Source organism: Nycticebus coucang, chromosome 2, assembly GCF_027406575.1.
Source record: "Nycticebus coucang isolate mNycCou1 chromosome 2, mNycCou1.pri, whole genome shotgun sequence".
Lineage (NCBI taxonomy): Eukaryota > Metazoa > Chordata > Mammalia > Primates > Lorisidae > Nycticebus > Nycticebus coucang.
This window is the reverse complement of record NC_069781.1, coordinates 134099812-134117723: the sequence shown is the minus strand read 5'-3', so window position 1 is coordinate 134117723 and position 17912 is coordinate 134099812. Positions and strand designations below refer to the sequence as shown.

Here is a 17912-nt window from a genome sequence, read left to right as displayed (position 1 = left end):
ACTAATAGAAGCTATTCTTTCATATTTTCAAATTTAATGTATCTGCTTTCTTCATTTGTACATAATAGCAGGGATCTTGCCTAGATTGTTCAGGGCATTTATAATCATACACTGGTAAAACATACATGATATCAATAAATATTTGGCAGAGAAGAATTAGCAGGGTAATGTCCAAATTACTGGTAAAATCCTTCGACCTTTCCGACAGAACACTCATTGTGCCCCCCATCGATCACTCAAAACCAGCTGAATTAGTACTCAGTTTCGAGGCACAAGAGCCATGGGAAAGAAGTCACCATTTAGTCGGTTAACTTCCCTGAGACACTTGATGAAGTGCCGCACTATCTGGTGCCCTTTCTATCTTTCATAGATGAAGGGGAAACAGGAAGAAAAAAAAGGTAAAGAACTTCATGGTGTGTCTGAAAAAGACAATTCAGTGGCATCAATGCCACATTAATTATCAACACCACTGCATGCGATTTGATTCTTGCTGAGAAGGAGGCACCCATCTAACGGGAGGAATGAGACCTGCTTACTTAGAAAAAAACTGAAACCAAAAACTTCACGAGTCAAAAGATCGTCACTTCTCCACACTTAAAAAAGTACAAAGAAAAGTCTAATCGATATATTAGTATGCTTCAACAATAATTTTCAGCCTGTTGACGAAGTTTGTACAGTTGAACACCCCTAATCTGAAATGCTTGGAACCACAAGGGATTTTGAATTTTGAAATATATGGTTTATACTTTTCAGTTAATATTACTGACTTAAAAACCCAAAATCTGAAATGCTCCAAGAAGCATTTCCTTTAAGTGTCATGCTGGTGCTCAAAAAGTTTTGGATTTTGGAGCACTCTGGATTTTGAATTCTGGAATTAGGAATACTTGGCCTTAGTATTTTCTAGAGAGAACTAAGCAATATCTGAAAGATCTACAAAGTAAGATGAAAAAAGTTATAGTTCTCTCATATCAAATAAAACAATTATAAAAGATGACAGAAGGTGTACAAATTAAAAAAAAAAAAAAAAACTAGATCTTTAATTTAAAAGCCAAGACTTTTCTCAGGAAGTTGAGCATAGTCGTGCACACAGACGGCAGTGGTGTGAGACTACAACATGGCATGTTCTTCTGTCCCTTCTCTATGTTTAGATACACAGTCTCACTGTTGTGTTGTTAACTTCCTGTAGCATTCACTACAGTAACACGCTGTATAGGTGTGTACAGGGTTCTGTGATCACACATTTCCCGGCACCCTACTGTTACGTGCACAGCTGTACACCCATGTTGTACACGCCCACGTAATAGGGCTCAACCTGCTCTCTTAGAAAACTCTGACATTTTCATACAACAAGCATGCTAACTAATAAACTGGACTGATATTCTTTGTTAAAACACATTCCTTAAAAACTTTACACAACAGCTGAGGTAAATTTAGTTTCATGGGTGTAAGTAATACAAAATGTAAATCTTGACAATCTAAATTTTTGAGAATTCAACTTTATCTTATTAGCCCGAGCTTTTTGAAAACTGAGAAGTTTTTCAATGCTGTACCCACTTATGATTAATCAGTAGTATCATAACCATTTTTAATAAAAAGTTCATAGGACAGAACAAAAAATGGTGAACATACATTTCCCCTAAGGGGAAAAGTCATTAAGATGGATGTGTTAAGGGAACTGTAAATACTAGGAACATACAACATAACCAAGCAGAGGTTTACGGCATACCCTGCAGAAGAAAACTCTCTAACACTGTAGGAACAACAGCAATACCTTTTCAGTGGTACCCATGCAGTGACTGCCAAGTAGCAGTGCCACCAACTGTGGACTCTCTGAGTATTTCCAAACCCTTTGATGCACGTCTTGGCCCAGGGTGGGCTATGAAACAAAGCAAAGCAGACAAGCCCAGCAGCAGATACAACATCAAAGAATAAGGAAGTCACTGTAGTAATTTTTCCCTGTGCATGCACTGTTTTTTAACAAAACTATTTTTGACACTCCGGACCAGGAACTGGTGAACGTTTTCTATAAATGAGTCCTTTGGCCACATAGTCTCTGTTATGACTTCTCAATTATGCCATTATTGGACAGGTTTTCAATAAAACTTTATTTACAAAACTAAGCAGTAGGCTGGATTTGGCCCACAAGCTGTAGTCTGCCAACCCTGTTCTATACAACACGAGGGTACTTTGCTCATCTAATGATAATGAAGAAGAAACTCATATGTTTTTCTCAGAATTTGTTCATATGTTTTCTCTCTAAGAATACCACGAAGAGGTACTTAAGTAGGTTGTGACGCTAATGAACCTCTTTGTAAATTTTTGTTCCCTGAAGATGAAGTAGCACTTAAGCTACTTTCTTCCTTTCTCTATAGGAATAAGGTCAAAGACATGAGTCGAAAGGCCAAGCAAACACATGTCAACTATGTGACCCTGGAGTTTGTCACCCTCTCACTTTTAGAGGAAATCTTCTTAGAAATAGTTAAATATGGGAGGCGCCTGTGGCTCAAAGGAGTAGGGTACTGGCCTCATATACTGCAGGTGGTGGGTTCAAACCCAGCCCCAGCCAAAAACTGCGAAAAAAAAAAAAGGAAAGAAAGAAATAATTAAATACGAGCAGATGTGAAACAGCATTTAGAAATTCTAATTCATGATACTATTATTATTACTTGTAGTACTAATCACCATAATAACAGCAGTAGCAAACAACATGTGCCAGGTATTGTATTAACTACTTTAATTCTCGTAACTCTGGGTATGGGAATGACCCGTCTACGTTACTACAGATGTAGGTGCTGCAAGGCCATGCAGATAACCAGTGGTAGGCTGGGCCTTGAACCTAGGAAGTCTGGCTCTCAAGTACAAAGAAATCACTATATTCTATTACCTCTAACAAAATGATGACAAAGTTTCTACTATTCTCAGTAGACAACTACATGTCCTAAAAATATCCAGAAATCTAGGAAAAGAAAAGACGGGGCTAATGTTTACCAAGACAGATTTCTTTTTTCACAGAAACCAAGTCAGTTTTGTATCACTTCTTTAAATAACATTTGTGAAACAAAGATACTTACACAATCAAGAGTAAATAACAAAAATGAAAGACTTTATGGAGGTTCCCTTGGTGCTTTTCTAATATTAGCATTTTACTCTTCTAATGTATCCAAATTGTTTCTCAAAATGTACCCTCTAAGTTAAAACTCTACACAAACTCAAATTTTAATACTAAGTCTAGAAGGGAAATGAAACTTTTTTTTTTTTTTTGCAGTTTTTGGCCGGGGCTGAGTTTGAACCCGCTACCTCCAGTGTATGGGGCCAGCACCCTACTCCTTGAGCCACAGGCGCTAGGCACTGCCCCAGAGAAATGAAACCTTTAAGTAGGCAGGATACCAACTTTTCATGCATTAAATTCTTGCCACAAAAAATTTGGAAAGAATCCAGAGACTCTTGTTCTTCTGGAAATGAAGTACTAGCTTTTGTTTTGTACGTTACACTTTCTAACCAGTAGTTCCTCAAATCTGGAAGCACACACAGAAGATACCAGAAACTTAAATAAGCAGTGCAGTTAACCCTTGAACAACATGGGTTTGAACCCTGCAAATCTGCTTTGTAATGAGAAACAAATATATTTTCTCTTCCTTATGACTTTCTTAACATTTGCTTTTCTCTAGCTTACTTCACTGTAAGAACACAGTATAATCCATGTAATGCAGAATGTGAGTTGCTACGTGATTGTGATGCTATTGCTCAGGCTTCCAGTCAATAGAAGGTGATAAGTGGTTAAGTGTCGGGGAGCTGAAAGTTATACCTGGATGATGCTTGTGGGGGAAGGGGGTAAGACAGGTGCCACTAACTGCTGAGCTGTTCAAGTGTCAGTGTTCATCTCTGATGAACGGAGAGCAGGCCATTTATTTTTGAGAAAGAGTCTCACTTTGTCACCCTTAGTAGAGTGCTGTAGTGTCACAGCTCACAGCAACCTCAAACTCTTGGGCTTAAGCGATTCTCTTGCCTCAGCCTCCCAGGTAGCTGGGACTACAGGCGCCTGCCACAGCACCTGGGTATTTTTTGGTTCTAGTTCTCATTGTTGTTTGGCAGGCCTGGGCTGGGTTTGAATCTGCCAGCTCCTGTGTATGTATGTGGCTGGCACCCTAACTGCTGAGCTACAGGTGCCGAGCTGAGTTCTGCATTTTAAAAAGCTTACATATAACTGGTTTACCCTTGAGAATGCTTAAGGTTCTTAAGAGAAACAAAACACCCCCAAATAATATGAAGATGGTTAATTTTAAAAATTAATCTCTTCAAGTTTTAAGTTAAAGTTACAGATGGCAAGTGTTTAGGAAATCTAAATCAGAAAAGTAAATATCGAAAAGAACTTCCTAAGATACAGAATGTGTTTATGATCTAAACAAATGGCCAACATTTCAAGATTTTTGATTAGTATTTCTTGTTCAAATTACTTGACGTAAGCACGGTTTCTAGTTGAGAGAAATGTGTTAAAATCACAGCTGCTCCCAGGAATCATCACTGTGTGTGTGTCCTGGCAGCAGCCTTCTTCCTGTGTCAGGGAGATTGTCAGAATATATTAATCTGTGGCAGTTAAAAATAATCATCAGTCATAAGATAATAAGCAAATTGGCTCAGCGCCTGTAGCTCAAGCAGCTAAGGTGCCAGCCACATATACCTGAGCTGTGGGTTCAAATCCAGCCCGGGCCTGCCAAACAACAATGACAACTACAACCAAAAATAGCTGGGCGTTGTGGCGGGTGCCCGTAGTCCTAGCTACTTGAGAGAACGAGGCAAGAGAGATGGAGGTTGCTGTGAGCTGTGACACCATCGCACTCTACCCCAGGGCAACAGCTTGAGGCTCTATCTCAAAAAAAAAAAGCAAATTCTGCATGTGACATGCCATACTATTTCTTTCAAAAATCACTATAACCTTAAAATGAAGACCAGGGTTGATAAAATTTATAAATCTAAGTTTAAAATTTATAAATTACCACTTTCACAAATATCTAGAAACCACAGCAGACACAATAACCACCCTATTTATAGCTGTGACAAGTTACCCTCTTCTCTCACGACTTCCCATTTTAGTGGGAAGCCAAACACCTTGGTAGTCTACTGTCTTAACAACTAAATTACTACGGTTCCTCACTAACCTTAAAAACAAACTCTCTCCTGTCTAGTTCCTTCTTCCTGGCCTCCTCTCCCTCCTAAAGCAACAGGCTCCCTGTGGGCCAGTTCTCGACCTTCTCTTCAATTTCTCTTTGCAACTTTAGTGACTTCTGCAGATTCTGCTAACACTCCATGCACGTAAGTCCCAAATCAACATCTCTCATCCCCAATTGGCTCCTCAGTTCTGGACTCAACTTTTTTTTTTTCTTTCCAGCGTGACTAAGATATAATTGACAAATAAACACTGTATACACTTCAGGTGTACAAAGTGCTATTTTGATACACATCTATGCTATGAAACGATGACCACAGCATATCCATCACCTCACGTAGTGACCTTCCTTTGTGTGAGTGATCACAACACTTAACATCTCCTGTCTTAGCAAACTTCAGGTTTACAACACGTTACTATTAACTATAGTCTCCACAGTGTACGTCAGGTCTCCAGAACTTACTCATCTTATTGAAACTTTGTACCCTTTGACTGACATTTCCCCCTAACATTCTGGTAACCAACATTCTACTGTCTGTTTATCTGAGTTTTTTTTTTTTTTGTAGAGACAGAGTTTCACTTTATGGCCCTTGGTAGAGTGCCATGGCATCATACAGCTCACAGCAACCTCCAACTCCTAGGCCTAAGCGATTCTCTTGCCTCAGTGATTATCTGAGTTTTTAAAATTTGACATTTAGGCTCGGTGCCCGTAGCACAGTGGTTACGGCGCCAGCCACATACATGGAGGCTGGCAGGTTCAAACCCAGCCCAGGCCAGCTAAACAACGACAACTGCAACAAAAAATAGCTGGGTGTTGTGGCAGGTGCCTGTAGTCCCAGCTACTTGGGAGGCTGAGGCAAGAGAATCTCTTAAGCCCAAGAGTTTGAGGTTGCTGTGAACTGTGACGCAATGGCACTCTACCCAGGGTGACATAGTGAGACTGTCTCAAAAATAAATAAATAAATAAATAAAATAAATGAAATTCGACATTTACACAAGCTCACACAGACCTGTCTTTCTGTGATTTATTCCACTTAGTGTGACATCCTCAAAGTTCATCTATACTGTTGCAAATGACTTTAGGATTTCTTCCTTTTCTAAGGATGAATAACATTCCTCTGTGTGTGTGTGTATAACACACACCACATTTTCTTGATCTATCCTTCTGTTGATGGACACCTAGGTTGACTTCCTATCTTGGCTACTGTGAACAAAGCTACAATAAGCAGGAATACAGATCACCTCTGTGAGACCATTTTATTTCTGCTGGCTGTATCTGGTATGTGGGATTGCCAGATCATGTGGGTGTTCTATTTTTAATTTTTGGAAAAACCTCCATATTGTGTTCTGTAATAACTGTACTAATTTACATTGCCAGCAACAATATACAGGAGTTCCCTTTTCTTAAAAACTGTACCCTTGGTTCTGGCCTCACATTTTTTAATTGTCTCCAGATCTTTGTATGGATTGTAGTAAACTATAGGCCAATTGGTAGCCTACAGAGTCCCAGGGATCTCCAGAAATTTGTATACAAATTGCTGTACAGATGCACATGTGTCTTATTTTATTTTAGTTTTTTTAGACTACCTTTTTTTTTTTGAGACAAAGTCTCATTATGTCGCCCTCAGTAGAGCACCATGGCATCACAGCTCACAACAACTTCAAACTCTTGGGCTTAAGAGATTCTCTTGCCTCAGCCTCGCAAGTAGCTGGGACTACAGGTGCCCGCCACAATACCTGGCTATTTTTTTGTTGCAGTTGTTGTTTTAGCTGGCCTGGGCCAGATTCGAACCTGCCAGGCTTGGTATATGTAGCCGGTGCCCTACCTGCTAAGCTATGGGCACCATCCTTATTTATTTATTTATTTTTTGAGACCGAGTCTCACTTTGTCACCCCTGGTAGAGTGCTGTGGCATCACAGCTCATAGCAACCTCCAACTCCTGGGCTCAAGCGATTCCCTTGCCCCAGCCTTCTGAGTAGCTGGGACTACAGGCACCTGTCACAATGCCCAGTTATTTTTAGAGACAGAGTCTCGCTCTTGCTCAGGCTAGTCTCAAACTCCTGAGCACAAGAGATCCTCTCGCCTCAGACTCCTAGAGTGCTGGGGTTACAGGCGTGAGCCAGTGCACCCGGCCATAAGGTGTGTTTTTTTGGACAGAAGTGTCATAATTTTCTCCAGATACTCAAATGAATACATGACCCCAAAGACAAGACACATTCAAGTAGGTCACATACTACTAGCATACCAGACTCTTTGGCATTAATACCAAATAATACATTTTTAAAAGGGAAAACAAAGTCCAGGTTAATATGTTCATTAAAGAACTTCTGCAATAGTTGACCTTCCCAAACAGCAGATTCCTGAAGCATGCTAGCATCTTCAAATGCAATACTGCAGCTGTGGACTGTTTTTGTACATAAAATTTTATGGAGACACAGCCATGCTTGTTCATTCTCATATTTTCAAGGGCTGCTTTTATAGCTAAGTACTGACAAAGAGAATACATGACCTGTGTGATTAAAATATTTACTATCTGACCTTTCAAAGAAAGGTCTGCCTGCCTTGTGTTATTCTAGATCAGAAAATGTCTAAACTAAAAAAGAAAAATAGGCCTAATCAGAAGAAAACCTCTGTTCTCATTTTATTTGCAAGTAATTCCAGATACATGTATCAAGCAAACATAACCATTTATTGTCAACACTAGAGCATCGTTACCTGCCATTGCTGGGCTGCTGTGGAGAGTGTCTGGAGTGATCGGAAGGCTCTGACCGCTGGTCAGGAGATCGAGACTGGCTGCGGCGTGGTGGCCTATCGTGTGACCGAGCAGAATGATCTGATGCTAGTGACTGAATTTCTGAAATATCTGTTAAATAAAAGGGTACTATTTATTTTTCCATAAGATGGTTAGCCAAGTATCGGTATGCCAATGATAACAGATGATGAGCTAGTAAGGATAATATCATATAAAATGACATTTAAATAAATTTTATCAGCTAGTGATCAAATCAATAGTGGTAAGTTGTCTACAGGAAAAATACATATCTTTGTAATTTTTAGATTTTGAAGATGTGGGCTTATTGAAAATTATCACTTCACTTACAGATATACAATCTTCCTAGTATTTTAAGAAAGAGGCCACTCAGAGGGAACCTCTGAGGAGCAACACACTCACCGTCTCGCTCGGAGGCATTGGCGGAGTGGATGCTGTCAGAGAGGTCAGGGACATTGAGCAGGGTGGCCCGTTCATCCCTTTGCACCACCATCTTCAACTTCCCTTTAGATCTTTCTATCAATGTCTTTGCATCTGTCAATGACATATTTTCTGTCACGGTACCATTTATCTGCAATAGAAAAGAAACTATAGGTTGAAAGTAAATGACAAAGCAAATATACATGTTAACTTAGTCTGTTATAAACAAGAACATCCAAACTACTATTTGGCTTCGTGGAAGAACCTAAATAGTATTCCCTTTACACTTTCCTAAATGACAGCCTCTTCCACATTCCTGAAATGAAAAATCCTTACCACACTGTTGCTATCATAAAAACTGAAATTAGCATCCCCTAACTCTTCATCAAAGCGTGTTACATTCTTTTACTTATAAGCAAACTAATAAAATAAACATTCCAGTAATATCTGGAGCAATTAGCAAACCACTTAATGTATAAGAACAGTCACGTCTATGTACAAAGTAGCTCCTGCTGGTGAATAATACACGTCTGTAGCAGTTAATTCTTTCAGGATGACCCTGTAACACCTACAGTGTATGTGTTGATGAAAATAATAATAATGCAGAAAGACAGGGTGGTGCCTGTGGCTCAGTGGGTAGGGCACAGGCCCCATATACCGAGGGTGGCGGGTTTGAACCCAGTCCCAGCCAAACTGTAACAAAAAATAGCCAGGTGTTGTGGCGGATGCCTGTAGTCCCAGCTACTCAAGAGGCTGAGGCAAAAGAATTGCCTAAGTCCAGGAGATGGAGGTTGCTGTGAGCTATGACACCACAGCACTCTACCGAGGACGATAAAGTGAGACTCTGTTTCTAAAAAAATAAATAAATAAATAAATAATGCACAAAGGCAATTTATATCCCTCTCCCCTACTGATTTTTTTTTTTTATTATTAAATCATAGCTGTGTACAATAATGCAATCATGAGGTACAATGTGCTGGTTCCATATACACTCTATTTTCACCGAACTGGTTAACACAGCCTTCATGGCATTTTCTTAATTATTGTGTTCAAACCCTTATACTCTACACTTAGTAAACTTCACCTGCACCCTTCCAAGATGCACCGTAGGTGTGGATCCCCTACTGATTTTGTTTTTCAGACAGGGTCTCACTCCGCTGCCCAGACTGGAGCTCTGTGGCATGACCACAGTGCACTGCAGCCTCTAACTTCCTGGCTCAAGTGATCTTCCAGCTCAGCCTCTCAAGTAGCTGGAACTATCGGCACATATCACAAACTGGCTACTTTTTTTGTAGAGACAGGGTCTCATTATGTTGTTCAAGCTGGTCTCGAACTCCTGGATTCAAGTAATCCTCCCACCTCAGCCTCCCAAAGTGCTAATTACAGGTGCGAGCCACTTCACCTGGCCCTGATTTTTAATGCTCTGGAAAAACTGCTTCAGACAAGAAGAGAGGCTATATGGTAACTTAGAAGTTGTTTTTTATTTCAGTTCATTAAAATGTAAGAATATGACTATACCTTCAATACAACATCGCCTTCTTGAATATTGCCATCTCTTGCTGCCAAACTATCTTGTGAAATTTCCTTTACAAATATATGGCTGGCCAATCGAAGACCATATTCTGAAATAATATATTTAAATGTCTTTAGCATACAATCTTGAGACATTTATGAAGAGTTTAATAATCACTGCAAAAGGAGAGCTCTGAAGTATAATCAACAGCAAGTCATCATTTTTGGCCACCCTACAAATAAGACATTTCCTCTAATTAGCAAAAAGTCTGCAATGTTAACATGAAAGGAAAGTGAAAATGTCTGGTTTAAACAAAAGACTGACCTACTGTGTTCCTGTTTCACTGAAAGGGAGAAAACCCCAAAGAGAACATCATTTATTTCAGACCATGTATTGATATGCTTATTTCCCAGAATGTTTAAGGAATACAATTCTAAATAATAGATTTCCTGAGGCTTGGGAAACTTTGGAAAGGCTAACAACTTTATTGATTATTGTTATCAAGCATGTATTTTTTCTTGGCTCCTAGAGCAAAAATATTTGTGGCTCTACACGCCTCTGACACTGGAAGGACATATTCAGGAATACCAGTATACTACTACGTATTAGCAAAGGCATATTACCAGCCAGGCAGGTGTGAGCAGGAGTAACCAGGCCAGTTCCTTTCCTTTATACACCCAAAAAAGTATCAAAGAGGAAGGCCACAATGACTGTATTTGTGGGTGAGGGAACGAAGTTGAGAAGTGACTGGAAGAGTCCAAAGAATTGCCCCTTTTCTTGCAACAGCTGTGGAAAATAAAGTTTTTTAAAAAACAAAACCAATCACAACTACTATCAGTATAGTATCAATACAAAAAGGACGGTTCTGTGAGGCAGAAGTCTTACTGAATAAAAAACAAGAACAAAACAAAAAACCAAGATGGCAAACAGAAAATTGTTTTTAAGGTAGGACAAGTCAGCACATCTACTACTCAACCCACCTAAAGTTCCATCAGAGTTACACTTTAACTTAAGGCAAATATATAGAGTGCTCATGAGCAGGAGCAGAAATCAGGATTTTAAAAAACTGGCTTTTTTTAGGAGATCTAGGCAATGAAGTAGGCAGTCAATAACATGTGCTTTGGAAATGGTCATTATATTACAGCATTAGCTAAAAGACTGTTCATTTTCAAGATTAAAAAGGTAGAAATCACCATTACGCATATGAACCAAAAATATTCCTTATATGAAGTTAATTTATTTATTGCAAATATTTCCTTGGGTATACGACAGCTATGTGCCAGGTGCTATGGATCAAGCAGCATATGAGAGATAGTCCCTGCACACTGGCAACATACACAGTCGTAGAGAAAAGGAGTTACCATGGCAATTACAGGTGCAAGGAAGAGTTCAGACAGCAGAGATACAAGGCTCTCCATCTAGGAGGGGGTCAAAGAAGGCCTCCCTGAGGAAGAAGATTAAAGCAGAAGCTCTAAGAAACACTGAAGGGTATGTTTGTGTGAGAAAGAGTGTGAGGGGTGGGTGTTGACAGACTGGTAAAAAAAAAAAAAAAAAAAAAAAAAAGCACTGAAGGTGCTAAGGAAAAAACCTGGCAGGTCTGATGAAGCCTTAAGGCCAGTGCAGCTGAGTCTGAGAAGTGAGGCAGAGAGGGGCTAAGGGGTGAGACAGACACGCCACTGAGGAGGCTGCAGCACCAGCTGAAAGTCATCTAGAGACCAGGTGTGAGACCAAATGAGCCCACCTAAGGGAGGACAGTGGCTTGGGAAAGGGTGGAGGCAGTGGAGCAAGACAGCAGTGGGATGGGTACGAGTGGTGTGCACAAGCCAGGACACACACTGTGCACAGGGAGAGATCCTCAGAACAGCCATCATGTTATCCATGGCTCGAGATGCGCTTAGTATGGGGGACTCGCAGAGGATATTGAAGGAAATCGTCCTGTGTCAGTCAGAACACAAGAGTGTACAGATTTGGGTGGGAGAAGTAAGTTCTGCCATCATCAGCAGTAATCTGAGGTGAGGGGAGTAGCTGAGATTGCCTGAAGAAATTATGTTAAATGAAACAGATATTCTAGGACAGAAACCTACACAACATTACAGGGTAGAATGAGGAGAATGAGCCTGCAAAGGATACAGAAAAAGGGTGGGAAAACCCCCCCAGAAGGATGCAGTATTATCTGAAGAATAAATGCATTATTTCAAAACAGGCTGGGTGTAGCTTGTGCCTGTATCTCAGCACTTTGAGACCCCAAGACAGGAAGACAGCGTGAGGCCAGGAGCTCAGGACTAGGCTAAGTAACATAGCAAGACCCCATCTCCGCAAAAAGTAATTAGCCAGGTGTGGTGGCCCACACCTATAGGCCTTGCCATTCAGGAGGCGGAGGCAGGCGCCCAGGAATTCTAGGTTACAGTGAGCTTTGGTTGCGCCACTGCACTCCAGCCTGGGTGACAAACTGAAACACTGTGTCTAAAAAATTAATTAAAAAAAAAAAAAAAATAGGAAGTGGTTAACTAAGTGAAACGGCACTAAAAAACCAAGTAAGATAAGGTGGCGCCTGTGGCTCTGTGAGTAGGGCGCCGGCCCCATATACCGAGGGTGGCGGGTTCACACCCAGCCCCAGCTGAACTGCAACCAAAAAATAGCCGGGCGTTGTGGCAGGTGCCTGTAATCCCAGTTGCTCGGGAGGCTGAGGCAGGAGAATCACTGAAGCCCAAGAGCTAGAGGTTGCTGTGAGTCCTGTGACATCATGGCACTCTACTGAAGGCGGTAAAGTGAGACTCTGTCTCTACAAAAAAAAAAAAAAAAAAAAAAAAAGACTGAAAGGTTTCCACTGGATTTAGTGTGGAGTAATTTTGAGGGGGAAAGGGGAACAGAGAAGGCTGAATAGAGAGTGGTGAAATGAAGTAAGAGCAGCAGTGTAGACAGTTTTCCTGGGAGCCCACTACAGAACTGGGGTGGGGAGAGCAGTAATTAGGAAGAGGGATGTCAAGTCTAAAGCAGATCAAACTAAGCCTTCATAATATTCTTATTGTCACCCTTTTAATCAAAATAAGACACAATGCATCCACAGAAAGAGGCAGCTACAGTCAGATTCAGTTTTTATCAAATTTGATGAGATATGAAGGAAAGCAGCTAAGCTTCAATTTCAAAAATTTAAAGAAATCCTGCATTATGCACGAAACCCTATACGAGGCTCCATTCCTTCAATCCCTCCATTTAAAAAAAGTCTACCAAAAACTAAGTCCCAAGATTTCTGTCCATGGTTATACTAGCACAGCTACAAAAAACACTGAACTTTAATTTGGTGATGGTGTAACATTTCTTGTTAGCATAATCTATTCTCATCACAACAACAAACCCAAAATCCAATTACTGGACAAATTAACTGAACTGCTACTGTGCTAACAAAATGATTCAAGAGAAGGAAGTGACCCCCCTCCAAGCCCTACCAGGATCTGATTCACAGTGAAAGAACACAAACATGACAAAGCAGAGATGAAGAGATGGCAATTGTTCTTGTCATTAAAATTAGTCTTAACGTTTTCATGTGAAGGGCGGCTCCCGCAGCTCAGTGGGTAGGGCCCCGGCCACAGGCACCCAGGTTGGTGGGTTTGAACACACCCCAGGCCAGCTAAAATCAACAATGACAGCTGCAGCAAAACAATGGCCAGGTGTTGTGGCGGGTGCCTGTGGTCCCAGCTACTCGGGAGGCTGAAGCAGGAGAATCGCCTAAGCCCAGGAGTTGGAGGTTGCTGTGAGCTGTTGACAACATGGCACTCTTCCGAGGGTGACATAGTCAGACTCTGTCTCCAAAAAAAAAAAAAGTTTTTTTTTCTTTCATGTGAAAATGCTAAGGAAAGGGTTGGTAAGGAATACCTTCGTTTTTCCGGGATTTCACCAATGTGACTTTGGTGGGTCTAGCAGGCTGGCTGGAGGCCAGTGACCGCCTATCTGATCGTGGTGACAAGCTCCTTTCTCTACTTGCACTTCTATCCCTTGCCCAGTTCTTATCACTCCTTCTGTTAGCTGGACCACCACGGCTGCTTCTTGGATCATGTACTTCCTCATCGTAACTATCTTCTTCATTATCAGATACTGGCTCAGGATCAGGACGACTTACTGGTATCTGAACTTTTTTCTTCCTTCTAATGGTCTGCAAATTAAAAAGATCACAAAATAAGTGGAGTGATTTTAGTTCCTAAGAGAAAGGATCACTACGTTTTTCTTGTCCCATATTAATATAATACACGAACACATTACTAAGAAATACGCTATAATAATGGCTGTGTTTCCTGCTGTCTTAATGAGCAGATCTGGTTAAGTTTCAAATTATGAACAGTGGGCCTCATGTAAAGCCTTTATGTACTTCACGCATGAAGATCTTCCAAGTGTAATAATCCCAAGCTCACAGAGAAATTAACAATTGCTGCTGGTTTGAATAAAGGACGAGCAGTGTACTCTAATGCCATCTACACTGCTACCAAAACCATAGCAAACTTGCAAGCCCAGCTTGATTTCCTTAAATATTTTAGAATGTATCAGTATCAAGGTGCACGAATGCCTGATGAGACCTCTAAGAGAGAATTTAATGATGTACCTTCACACTACCACTCAATTAACCCAGTTACAGGTCACCAAACACACTCTCGTCAATCTCTGTATCTCTCCGATTTGAAACTTCTGGGTTAGATGCAAATTCTTTTCTCCTCTGGCATTCTTTTCTCAGTGACTCTGGTAACTGGCTGTTTCCCTTGTCCGCTTATTTTCTTCCTTTTCTGGATGTTCAAGATCTACACGCATCACCTCCCAATTCAGTGACACCATAGTACACACCTGATCTCAAGAGAAAGCTACAAGATACCCCTGGGTGACACTCCCTGTCTCACACTTCCGTTGTCTCTGCCTACTGCAGCTTTCTACTCTCCGACTTGTCTCCAGTCCCTCCGCCCTCCCCTGTGCGCAGCTCATCAGTGCCCTCCTGTCTGCATGGGACACCATGCTGCCGCACTTCACTGGCTTCTCTCTGGACCCCTCCACCCTCTGCCGTGACAAACTCCAGTCCCATACCACCTTCACTTGCACACTTACTGCTTTGATTTTACCTGACAGAATTTTTGCTCTTGTTCAGCATACCTTTTATCTGTATCTTATTGCCTCTCTATGCAATTTCCTAACATAGGCACTCCAAAACTATTCTCCAAGATCCCGATCACCCAGTCTGTCTTATGGAGATTACTACCACTTCACTCCCCCTCTACTTCTAAATTTTTTCAGTATCTCGTTTATTTGGTCTTCCTTCCTTCTGGTCTTAAAGACCAAGTTGATCTTCTTCCTGTATGAACAGAACTCTTACATCTGAGCTCTCATTCCCAACCATCTCTAAGACCTTTCTCCACCAGTTATCATCCACCTACCCTGTTTCCCCGAAAATAAGACATCCTCTGAAAATAAGACCTACTTACAGGAAAGATAAGACATCCCTTGAAAATAAGACCTAGTGCATCTTTGGGAGCACACTTTAAAATAAGACACTGTCTTATTTTCGGGGAAACAGGGTAATTACCTGCAACTCTAACCTCTTTCCACACACCTCAAATCAGTCCTTTGCCTAATATTCTCCCAATTAACCTTCTGTTTCTCAGTCTAGCTACTCACTTCCATGTTATCATCTTCTCTGTGGCTAAACTTCTCCAAAGGGCTACTCTACTCCTAATAGTGCAGCTTCCTACCATTGTTACTACAACCAAGAGCAATCAGAGCTTTTCTGAAGAAACAAGTGAAAGCTAAAAGATGAGCAGCAGTGGAAGCTAGCACGTGACAAGGGGAAAAGTCAAAGCCCTGATATGAACTGAGAGAAGCAAGGCTGCCTCTGCCCTCAGAGCACCCCACAGCTGAGGTCCTTATCAAGTAACGTTCACTGCAAAGCCTTCTTAACTGCCTCCCGGCTCTTACATCTCACTCTACTTCAATCTCCAATATTGTATACCGGAATGTATTAGTACTTTCATCTTCAGAAATGATGCAGAGGTTAGCCACACAGTAAGGCAATCTACTAAAGGCAAATGGGCTGAGGCTGACAATGTTTGGGTGCACAGTTTCAAGGTGCGCCCTTCACAGCTCTCCTTAGGCTTCCCCACACGCCCACCCGTATCCTTTCTGTTGGGTTCTTAGAGTCTGCTGGAAGGCAGACAGGTTCTGAATGGGAGAACAGGGCAGAGCACCAAACCCACAGCCTCTTCCTCCTGCTGTGTGCTCCTGAGCTAAGGCTTCACAGTGGTGGCCTCCTCAGTCCTCTCCAGGGCTGGGTGGGACAAAAACATAGGAGGGACAGAGTGGGTGAAATGGCTAATGTGCTTCTTCCTAAGTGAGAATAACATTTTAAATAAGACTTTTACATTAAATCCATTCTATGCCACATGTGTCAAATTTTAACTATGATTTTGACGCCAGTTATCAAGCGGTAAATGAACTTCTCCCTTACTTAGAAAAAAGTAGAGTAGGGTGGCACCTGTGGCTCAAAGGGGTAGGGCGCTAGCCCTATATACAGAAGGTGGCGGGTTCAAACTCAGCCCCGGCCCAAGAAAAACTGCAAAAGAAAAAAAAAAAGAAAAGTAGAGTACTCAGAGAAATATGACATAAAAATTCTAACTATATAGTAATACAGTAACATTAAATGCACTATGAACAACTCCACCAAAAAAAGAAAAAAACACAGATTTTTTTTCTCTGCTCAAGTTATCACAGTAATAAGGAAAGTAGCTGTTGATATACACTTCAAGAGACAGCATGAAACTTACCCAGTAACAAATCTTATACCAGAAAATTAAGGCCACGTATTTTAAACTGACCACATGCCAAGATCCAGTCTAACTTCAATACATTCAGTGTACTTACCCATGAGAACCCACTCCCAGAATTGCATCTCTGTGTGACCATCACAGGTGCGCTCACACAGACCAGTTGGGCTGCACAGCACAGCCTGCTGCTCCAGGCTGCAACGGGCGCAGCAGGGAACTGCACTAAACACTATAGGCAACTGCAACACAACGGCAAGTATTTGTGTCTCTAAACTTATCTAACTGTGGAAAAGGTTCACTAAAGATCCTGTAATCTTATGGGATCGCAAATCCTGTTGTATTTGCGATCCTTTGTTGACTAAAACATGAGAATGAAACATTAAGCCATCAAGAGGTAACCATTCAACTATTCCCTCTCCTTTTTCAACTAAAACCCCCTGGGATCTGAATTCTGAGAAAATGCACACAACAGTGACAAAACACAATGCTCTTGGAAGAATTATTCTTAAGTACAAACAACTGACTTGGGAAATACTGTTTCCATTTTCAGTTTCTTAAATGGAAATACAGAATTCAAACACCAGAAACAGAACAATAAAGTTGGTGCTTTACTATGTTAAAGATTAAAAAATACTTACAATTTTTGCATTTTTCCCACTTTTTCTTAGTTGCTGAACAGCAAAAGCATGTTCTACATTGTCCATTGAAACTCCATTAACCATCGCAACTCGATCGTTCTCCCTAAAGGGAAAAAGTTACCAAAATAACATGTTAAAAAAAAAAAAAAATTACAAAGAGTTTATAAAAAACTTTTCAAAACAGGTACTACTACAAAATTCTAACTATGGGCTAATTAATCTCTCTTTTCAGATCAACGATGAAATGTCAAAAAATTTACTTACAGATCTCCTACAAGAATGTTCAGCAAGTAACTCACCATAAGCTCTTAACATTTTTTACCCACTGACACGGGGTTTCCCAGAGGACTGAACAGATAGTAGCACAATACCCAAAATAATTTTTGATGATACACTTAGGGAACATTAAATAATACTAAGTCATACAGTTGTAAAGAGTTATTTCCTTTTGAAAAAATAAAGACTCTCCTTTTCATTTTCTTTTAATTCTATTGATTATAGTCTCTTTACTTTGGCTACTGTATCTTTTGGGTTTTTTTTTTTTTCATTTTGCTAATCTCCTTACCAAACAAAAAGGGCAAGACTTGGGGTGAGAGATTCCTGAAGGATGGG

At 40.8% G+C, this 17912-nt stretch overlaps 1 protein-coding gene across 7 annotated transcripts in view; it reads right to left on the bottom strand.

The window, feature by feature from the left end:
• Positions 1 to 17912, bottom strand: part of TJP1 (tight junction protein 1) — a 274852-nt gene that overhangs the window by 46922 nt on the left and 210018 nt on the right. For all 7 annotated transcript variants that reach the window (XM_053581948.1, XM_053581949.1, XM_053581950.1 and 4 more), the window contains 5 exons: positions 17301 to 17403; positions 13742 to 14018; positions 9874 to 9977; positions 8338 to 8506; positions 7881 to 8028 (listed from right to left, as the gene is read on the bottom strand). In XM_053581948.1, the coding sequence (XP_053437923.1) occupies positions 7881 to 8028; positions 8338 to 8506; positions 9874 to 9977; positions 13742 to 14018; positions 17301 to 17403 (801 nt within the window). The remainder of the gene's footprint in view (positions 1 to 7880; positions 8029 to 8337; positions 8507 to 9873; positions 9978 to 13741; positions 14019 to 17300; positions 17404 to 17912) is intronic.